Below are 10213 nucleotides of genomic sequence, written 5' to 3' on the forward strand. Positions count from 1 at the left end.
CTGAACAGGCTCTGCTCCTCAAATCGCTTTCCCCTTAGGGAGGCTGTGCCGTTATTTAAAGTGACCCAGCTGTTTTATGGACATGATTTAAAACCAAAAGTTGTGCTCACAGAAATATATCTGTGCTCATTTAGTTTTACCCTTGTTTCCACGCCACAGCCCGGTCCCACACAAATGCTCTTTCAAGTAAAGCAACTCAACAGAAGGAAGAGCGATGAAGAGTAGCCAACATGCAGGGAAGATCACACGTGACTCTTCAAACTAAGGGTACCTGTGAGCTCCCACTAATGCTAATACCACTTTTGCACAGAATCAGAGATAAAATATGGCATCAGGCAGCTGCGAACAGGATTTGGTCCAAAGCAGCAGGATTTGGTTCCTTTTGAACAGGGGAAGTTCCCATGTTGGAGCACGTAGGGCCCTAGACATTTTCCTACTGTTTCCCAGAGCCCGAGCATCTTGGAGCGCGCTCTCCTGAACTGAAAATGAAGACTTAGTGAAAAATATAAAGCTGTGATTCAATTAATGTAAATCACTGTTTTTCCAAAATGCAGTGATATTTCTGTTGCTAATAAACGCTGACAACACAGCAAGTCGTGATGAGCCATGGCATACTTCAAAAGATAGATCCATAGACTGTGTGGTTATTTGAATTCAATGTGAGTTTGCAGGAGGTCCAGCTGTTTAATGTCACAGGGTAGAGCCAGGCTGCAGTGTGGTACCTGATAAAATAATTATTTCATGTTTTCCAGGAAAGAAAGGGGAAAAATATCATCCTAATGGAATCCCCGGGGAATTTTTTCCTGTGGTTTTCAAGGCTAAGCTTCTAGCTGCTCAAGCCCCTGAACTTGTAGAAATTAAACCTTTTCTCCTCTTCTTTTTTTTTTTTTTCCCCTCAGGAAGAGATCTGTCCTAGAGTGGAAGGTGAAGGCACTCAGTCCTGCCTCTGGGCTTCAGCGGTCAACGTCAGAGACAAGTACATTTACGTGACACAGCCTAAGCAGAATAGAGTAATGATAATTGATATCCAGACTCAGAAAGCCATACAGGTACTTACTCGGGGAACTCTTGATTCACTGATGGCAAAAGACTTGATATGGGACAAAAAAAGTAGATCTTTGCCCAGTGCTGACATCACTAAAAATTTGGGCCTGCCTTGCTTTCACCCATGGGGTCACACTGTGTCGTTTGCTGTTCTGTAATCTCACCAGCAGGAAAAAAACTCCTTTATGGGTTGGATATCATAGTCTAGGGCTGCATCTGCAGCCAGGCTTGCAGCTAGCGTGGTAAAATAACTCTAGGACGAATTTCTGGCTTATGCTTACTGAGCCACTGCCTGACCTCAGCTGTGAGCAGGTTTGGATGAATGAACTGGTGTGGGTATAATTCAAGCAGAAATTGGCCCCTGATCTACTGGCTGTAAGATGGAGTGATGTCTAGCCAGAAAACGGCACCGATCAGCCAGATTTTTCTACTGCTGGTGCTGCTGCTGATCCCGCAACTGATTTGAATGCAAAGCTGCACAAATGAGCGTAACGGTGGTGCACGGGAACGGCTGCCGTAAACTAATATAATATTCGTCATGTGCATTTGGGTCACTGTGTAAATACCTGTCTCTGGTTTTTTTTAAGTCCTTGGATGTTGACCCATTACCAACCAAATTACATTATGACAAGTCCCACGACCAAGTCTGGGTGCTTAGCTGGGGCGACATGCGGAAGGCCTCACCAACGCTGCAGGTAAGTCCTTATGCACCTGAGCCTTTGCCCTCCCTTGGCTTGGCATCCTCAGTAGCAGGCTGGCAGCCGGTTGGTTGCTGGTAATTAACAGCATTTAATGGTCTGGATAGAAAGCTGCTCTTTCATTTGCATATCTAGTGTGTTTTATTCATCCCTCCTCCGTCCATCCTCACATATTTTTCCTGCTGTTTAATTTGTTTTTGAGCAATGACTGTGCCGTAGGCTGGCAGCAGGGCTGCTTTGTCGCCAAGGTCTGTTTTGTTTTAAGGGTGATGACAGAGCCAAGTGCCATAAAGTCGTACAGCAAGGGCTGGCAGCTGACTGCGAGCAGTACGAGCCCTGCGATGCCCCGAGTCATTTGTGCAGCCTGCGTGAGTGCAGCTTCTTTTTAACTTGGCTGAGGTCTAAAAGCAGTGTGTACCAAGAAGCCACAAAGAGCATATTTTCTGCATAGAAAACTCTTGCTCTTTAGGCTATTGGTGGTGTTTCATCAGAGGTGTAAGTCAGGCTGAGTAACACCTTCAAGGATAAGCCTAAAGTAGGGACTAAGTGTGTGTTCACGGCAGAGCTGCAGCGTTCCCTTCTCAGATGTTAATGATGACCTGCAATTTTTTTTTGTCTGCAGAGTTTGGGAACATTGCATGTAAAAAGAAATATTAAAAGGTGAATGCATTGTACAGTGTCTCAAGAGTCATACCTCTTTCAGGGTTACTAGCCTATCACCCTTGTTGTATGTTGAGCAAAACCACCCTGTCCTCCAGTTTGGTAAAGGCATTTACCTCTTCTTACCTTCCACGTAGGAGAAGTCCAAGGTTTTCTGCCAATGCACTACATTGCTACTTTTGTCACGTGTCTCTCACGAGCCTTCAGCCTCTTTTTGGATGGTGATGGAGCACAACGTGGTAGAACTGTTCCTCTCACAGTAAAATGCTAAAAGCAGCTCTCTAGGGCATGAACAAAGCATAAACAGCAACAGTAAAACCTCAGGGACAAATTCTGTTATTGGGTGTCAGTGGCTCCACCGGAGGGGTGCCAGTGAGGTCCCTGGAGCTCCTCCACGCTCAGCACCATCAGACCCACAGTGGTATTGGGGCACAGTGATGCACATAGGTTTGGACAACTGAATTAATTTGCTTTTCTGGATTGTCCTGGAGGATTCACTCTCTTGTTGACGGTACAGAAACGCTCAGTGTAGGCATCGAATTGGGCAGTTTGCTGCTGCTGTACGTCATGTGGCGGAGTTGACACCAGAGCTGATTTGATCCATCCAGACATACCCTTCTCTAGTAGTTATCTTCTGGCGCTTGCTGTCCAACCTTTCTGGAAACAGAGGTGTCATGTGAATACTCCTTTTACCAGAAATGTTTGCTTCTCAATCTCCATTAAAGCATTCCCCAAAAGGCAGAGAAGGAGGGTTGCTCTGCCTTCTGCCCTAAAAACCTACAAATCTGGAGTCTCTGTTACTCGTGGGGTTACCCAAGGCTTCGCTGGAGATGCTGCCCCGTGAATGTGGGACGAGCCATCCCCACCAGCCACGTTTCATCCAAGATAATGGCTGCAGCCTTCAATAATAAAGAATGGACTAGCAACTAAACATGGGCATTTTCAGGAGAAGATGCCAGAAACAGAATGGGGGCAAATAAATGGAGGTTTCTGAGGCAATGCCACCAGCTTGTCTCACCTGGGGATTAGCAGTTTCCTGTACAGGGTATGAGGAGACAAAATGGGCTCTCTTTACCCTTTCTGACTTAATTTCTTCCATCCAGCTGTGAGAGGTTTCTGTAATTAAAGGAGAGGTGGCACAAGCATGTGATTATTAAGAAGAACACACCATCTGCACAGTTGGAAACTTGTTATAAGGCTCCAGCTCTCAGATAGTCCTTTCTGTTATCTTTATGAAGTGCAGTTACACATGTAGAGAATGAGATTAGCATCAGCATCAGTAGATCTTTTCTTTTTTTCCAACCTTCTTTCCCAAAAGGCAGGCAGTGACTAATTTGGCAAAGTTCATTCTTAAAACCTGCAGTGGATAGTTGCAGACGTGCAATAAAATATCTTTTTTTTTTTACCAAGATGCTACTGCAGAGGCTGATCTAAATTTCCACTCGTTCTTTGGAAGTCAGGAATTCATCAAACAGCCCGTGCAGCCAACTAATGGGATGCTGTTGTTTAGCCATTACTGGCTTGTGGGAAGCAAATGCCTGGCCTCATGAAAGCACTGTGCAAGAGTGGGCATCTTTCTTGAGCAATCTAATTGGAAGAAATCTAAATGGCACAACCGGAACAGCTGTCTGAACTAACCCTTGTAGGGTTTTAGCATTTCCCTAATGAATTATGTAGCTATGAATTCAAAGCGACTACTGTTGCGCATTGGAGCAGCAGAAGTTCCTAATGGATGGACTCAAGTCATCTTGAACTGCGTGAACAATTTGAGTATTCAACATTTTAATTACTGAAAGCTTCTACCTCTCCTTTTCCGGAGCGGTGGAGGAGCTGAGTTTTCAGTGACGGTGGAGGTGTGTGCTGGGCTGGAGGACAGCCCGGGGGGGAGAGCCAAAGGGCCTTGCTCTGCTCTTCCCTGGATTTTATATGGTGCGGTGGATGCATGAACAGTTCCTCTCCTTCAAAGTGATAATTAACTGCTGTAAGTTAGTGTTTGACCCTTCAAGCTGGTAAATGATCGCTGCGCATTTAAGTGAGATTAATAAATATGACCGTGAAATAAATGTTTATTTTAGACAGTGAGGAATAAATTATTATGGTCTCAGCGTTGTCATACTGCTTCAGCTCCTGCATGACTGCTCTTTCTCGAGATATAAACATCTTATGAAAGTAGAGTTGTGTACTTACCTTACAAATGTCAAGCCTCAAATACTATTTATTAGCACACCTTTTTCAAGACAGCTACACCAAACAGTATTTTGAGGTCGTTAATCAATTTGAGTCTACTGCATCCCTAGGAAAAGCCACTCGGTACCGTGTATGACTCTGTAATCTGTATTTACCTTTCTGCCTTACTCGCTGCTTTTCCTGTGCTCAACCTTGTGTGTATTTATTGTAGGTAATACCAGAGGCCAGCGCAGGGGAGGATCAGCATGTTATCCGCACGCCCTTCGAAGGAGTGGAGGATTTTTTTATACCACCTACAAATCTTATTATCAATCATGTTAGGTAAGAAATGATCTTAATGAACAGCAACAGTGACCATACTGCTCTCTTCTACTGGGTATGCTTCTAATAATCTTACAGCACTTGATGAATGTTAATGAACGAATTCGTGATCAAGCTACCTACTCTTATCCCCATTTTCATGTGTGAAACGGAGAAATGGTTGAGGAAATGACCTCTAGTTATTCAGTGAATCAATGAAAAAGCAAGCAAAGCCGTGCCCAGGTGTCCGGACCTCAGCTCGGTCAGTGGTGCCTCCTTGCGGCAAAGCAGGACGCGCTGCCCTGGCTTGCTTGTGCTGGGAATTTCATGGCCCGAAAGGTGCCTTCCCTCCTCAAAACCACTTTATGGGTCTGGGCAGAAACCTATGTCAAAGATTATTGCCTGAAGTGGTAAAAGTCGATTCTGCCTGAAGCATAAAGCTTGGTTCTTCCACGTGTTTCCCAACTATTTACTTGTTCAAATATTGGATCTCTATGTGAGGTGCACGGTTTGAGCAGAAAAAAGTTAGGCACTGCATATTAAAAAACCCACCTCTATGAACCATCGGTTTTGAATGTTAATGAGATGTAGTGGTTAATGAGATTGTATAACTAACATACTAATATCTTGGAGTAATACTGGCTGCTTCCCAGCAGGAACAGGAAGCTTCCCATTAACATTATCAAAATTGATGGTGACTGCACAGCAATTTATACTGCTCTTACCATGTTATAACATAACAACTGTTTAACCATCTTCTGTCCCCGGTATGGTTTAACTAAGTTAAACACTCAAAAAATCATAATGTAATTCCTTACATTAATCTCAGGCTCCCTGCAGTGAACACCGAGGACAGCGGGGTCACACTTAAATGATTATGTGTTGAATCTGATCCAAAATAAATAACTTTGCTTCCTGAAACACAAAATAATGAGACATACTTCATGGCTGTCATTCTTAATTTTTCCCTACCTCATTTTTCCCGTTTGCTTTCAAAAGATCGTTATGACGAATAGTAGTGCCAGGAGGTAGATGACCCTGCTGAATGTTAAGGACTGAGCTGAGAAGGTACGGTCTGAGTTCAAAGACCGGGAGGTGGAACAATTACGCTTCTGTTGTTGTTTTATTGTCTTTTGGCTTCAGTGTGATTCATCGGCTGTATACGGATGATCTTGCGTAAGAAAGATTAAATGTAGGTAATTGTCTATAGTTTTCCATGTGCAAAGCAGAGAATGCTGTGCCTAATTTCCTATCTCATTTGTTCAGGGCCCAGATCTTTATCCGTTCTCTCTCACCCTCAGCCCAGAAAAATAATTGCTCGCAGTCTAATGAGACTTACTGAGATCATGTTCTAAATTCTCCACTCAGAAACAATAAATAGCAATACCAGCATTTCCCAGGAAGGTGAATATTTAAGCAATCTCTTCCGTGAGCCAAAAAATATTTGTATGCAAATGTTCCTGCATATGTATTTCAGCTGCCTGTTATTTCAGATGGGTATCTAGGAATGTATCCATTTCTATTAGTTCCCAGGGTAGATTGTTGTCTATTAAAAACTCTCCAAGTGCAAGGTTTTCTTTGAGATTTCAGATCACAGATTTCATGTGAGTGCTGCGCCTCTGCCACAGCTGTGTGCACATAAACCACGTTCTGACCCACTTTTTTAAATTAAAGTTTATGATAAGAACAATTTTTTAACTTCTTCGGGCATTTGGCCAAGTATTAAAGAAGTCTTGGGAAAAAATGCTGTAAGGGAAAGAATTTTTTTGAAGTGTACTTAAAATGCATTCATCCAGGAGAAATACAAATGTCATATCCAATTTCCACACACACAGTGCTCTAGGAATCTCCACTGCAGATATTTTCCAAAATCTCTAATGGATGTGAGTATAATGGGAAAATGAAAGGCTTAGCCCAGTGATTTTCATGGGATCATACACTACATCGGCTCGTTCTTTAGAACTGAAATCGTTGCTGAGTGTCTCGTTGACAGATGGCTTAAGAATAAAGAAACAAACCTAGTGTTTTAAGCAAAATATATATTATCCGCATGAAGCACGTTGTCCTTCATGTTTCACAAAGCAATTTTACATCTTTTGGGGAAGAGATACAAAACGGAGCACACCCTTCATTTCCTTCTGTCTGCACTGAACGGATGAAAAGCTACTCGATGTAAAATTAGTTTTCGTAAGTCAGTAGCAGTGACCTGTGAATCCGATGAACACAAACAGGCTGTTTCTATGGGCTCCCTCTCAAATTAAGCAGAAATCTTTCTGGGCTATTCTCGACCTTTTCTTGTCTTCAGCAAAGGTCAGATGTGCTGCAGCATATATCTCTTACAGAGCATTTGTTCTCTGCTCACTGTTGTCTGCCCTCTCCTGAGACAGAAAACAAAGACCCCTTTTCTGCAGCGGACCCTGCCTGGTTATGTTCCTCGAGAAATGTTTTACACCTTCCCTGGGCTGGCTGGACGGTGCTTAACAAAGTCTGCTCTACACCTCGGCCTCGCCAGCTCCTGCAGTGGTCCCCAGACACCAGGGGCAGCAAACACGCATCGCAGCTACCCTCTGATGCTGTAATTTAAGAGACGGGGTCGGACGTGGTCTCAGTGGTTATACATACAGCTCAGAGTCGCTCTCTGGCCACAACCTGGCAGGGATGTGCTTTGTTTTGAAGAGTTTTCTATTTTGAGACTGAAGAAGTCTTGGGTATATAGTGAATTACATCTCTCTAGGCCTGAAGCAGATTAAATACAACACTGGGCAACACTAGCCTACAAAACACCCAAGCCTTGATATCTTTCCTCTTGTAAATTGGTCTTCCCAGTAAAAGGCTTCAGCTCTTGAAGGTGTTATTCAAACACCCAAGCACAGATTCAAGCTTCCCAGGGTCAGGTTGCTAATTTTAACTGAAACACATACCTCCTTTTAGAACGTTTTAGAAGCCCTAAAATGAGGGAGAAAAGAGACAGCATTATTGCACACGCTTCCGAAACCAACAGGATAGAGTTTCCCAGTTCTGCTGACTTTTTGTCTTTTCTCCAGCACACCACCATGTCTCCAGAGATGACTTCAGTGTCGTGTTTTCTATTTCAGGTTTGGCTTCATCTTTAACAAATCGAAATCCGCAGTTCACAAAATTGACCTGGAAACTGTAACCCACATCAAGACTATCAACTTCAAGAACTATAGCTGCGTACCGCAGACCATGGCTTATACCCACCTGGGCGGTTACTTCTTTGTCCAGTGTAGGAGGAATAGGTCAGTGCCTGCGTCGCCACAGCTCGTTATTGACAGCGTTACCGACGCCGTCATCGGCCCCAACAGCGACGTGGTGGGCACACCTTATATCTCACCGGACGGACGCTATTTGGTCAGTGCGGATGAAGACAGTGGCAGGATCAAAGTCCAGGCTCTGACTTTCCGAGGGGAAATCCAGTTGATTTATGACTTACAAACAAACATACACGTATCTGATCTGACATTTCAACCCTCTTTCACTGAAGGCAATCAGTACTATATATATGCTACTTCACATTTGCAAACAGATGTGCTTTTTGTAGAGCTGTCAACGGGGAAAATGAATGTACTGAAGAATTTAAAGGACCCTATCTCATCCAAAGACTGGCCCTGGAGCAGCTACAACAGAATTATGAAAGACAGTGGATTATTTGGACAGTATCTCATTACACCAGCTAAAGATTCATTGTTTGTTATAAATGGGAGGCAAAATACATTACGCTGTGAGGTTTCAGGTATAAGGAGGGGTAACACAGTGGTCTGGGTTGGAGAGGTATGAAAGGGCAATAGCAGTAGAGCCTTCGGCAGGCGAGTACCGGTTGGACCTTTACACTGCAACAAAGGAGCAGTAGCATTGTATATTTTTACACTGGGAAAAAAAAAAAAGCAAAAACAAAAAAAACCCTGTATAGGCTTCATGGTACAACACTGGTCTACTTGCAAGTTTTATAATATAAGGTATGCTCTGCTAATAGGAAGCGGTTCTGGAGGGAAATTTTTTATTTGGGGTTATGAGAAAAATGCTGGGAAGTGAATAGTATCTCCACTGAGATATCGTATAAGCCACGAAACCTAGTGATTCTGTAGAACAAAACAGATTTTGAGTTTCCATACTGAGGAGCTTCTATGTTACGTTCAAGCCATGGGTTTTCTTTCCTGTATACCTTGCCCATTAGCTGTGCTGACTACCCCACCCCCAACTCCAGCTACAAAAGCAATGACTGCAGTTAAAATTCACCTTTGGATGATGAGGGAAATTAAGCATCAGAGAGCAGTTTTCAACCCACAGAAACCTAGGAGAGCGATTTAATGAAAACTGATCTGCAGGATGGCTTTGGGAGGATTCACGGATGTGATTTCAGAAGGAGGCATAACAGAAATAGTAACTGTCAGCTCGCTTCCTTCTGCGCTTAATTTTGCTCTTGGTACTACTGAAGGCAATGTTATGAGCCCCCCCCTCATCCCGCCCTTTCTAATGCATATTTGTGTGATTGTATTTGAGCATTTGGCATGAAATATCCAGGCCATTCAAGTGGGTAAAAGCCAGGAAACACTGAGGGGAGGGGGGGGTCAGAGCATGTAAAAAATTCTGTTGAGAAAGGGGCTTTAGTCTTTCAGCAGCTTGTGAGTGTGGTCAGCTCGGGCACAATATGCAAAATCTGCTCTTCAGGGGCAGAGAATTAGTTATGGTTATTCCCATAGGAGGCAGCAACACTTCTAGAAATTGTTGGTTTCTCTCATTAAATATTTAGTAGCACTGAAGTCACTTGGTTCTTTATAAAATAATAGCTACAGTGGCAGAGGGTATTTTTAATAGAAAACTCACTCATTTTCTAGTCTTAGCCTTAATTTGCCCATTTCTTTTCAGACATCCTGGAAACAATTTTTCTTTGTGATTTTTTTTTTCTTCCCATTTATAGTACGCTTGTTTATAGTCAATTAGCTTTTAGTTACAAGCAGAGAGATCTGTGTAAAACCAGCTGAATTACCCTAGAATGCAACAGCTGGCATTGAGTTGAGTTCCCATAAAAATATGGGACGTTGCATGTTTGGAAGATATAAAAACTTTTCTAGTTGCGTTTTTGTAACTTTCTATATCCATCACCACGAAATAATCAGGGCGGGAGCCGCTATGGCTCGCAAAGTGGTGCAAACCTGGTGGGCATCGCTGCTACCACGAGCGGTTGTGTCCCAGGTGTTGTGTCCCACGTGCCACTTTGCAACTGCGGTCTTGACCTGGGTGAAAACCCTCTCCGAAGGTAAACATCTCTTGCATCGGAGCCACCCATCAGCCTTTCAAAAGAC

At 43.4% G+C, this 10213-nt stretch overlaps 1 protein-coding gene across 2 annotated transcripts in view; it reads left to right on the top strand.

Moving 5' to 3' along the window:
• The window catches only part of FSTL4 (follistatin like 4), a 238852-nt gene extending 230165 nt beyond the window's left edge, over positions 1-8687 (top strand). For both annotated transcript variants that reach the window (XM_009646869.2, XM_009646870.2), the window contains 4 exons: positions 900-1049; positions 1632-1739; positions 4801-4910; positions 7985-8687. In XM_009646869.2, coding sequence (XP_009645164.1) covers positions 900-1049; positions 1632-1739; positions 4801-4910; positions 7985-8687 — 1071 coding nt within the window. The remainder of the gene's footprint in view (positions 1-899; positions 1050-1631; positions 1740-4800; positions 4911-7984) is intronic.
• The last annotated feature ends 1526 nt before the right edge of the window (positions 8688-10213 follow it).

This window comes from Egretta garzetta, unplaced genomic scaffold (genome assembly GCF_000687185.1).
Source record: "Egretta garzetta isolate BGI_Z169 unplaced genomic scaffold, ASM68718v1 scaffold439, whole genome shotgun sequence".
Lineage (NCBI taxonomy): Eukaryota > Metazoa > Chordata > Aves > Pelecaniformes > Ardeidae > Egretta > Egretta garzetta.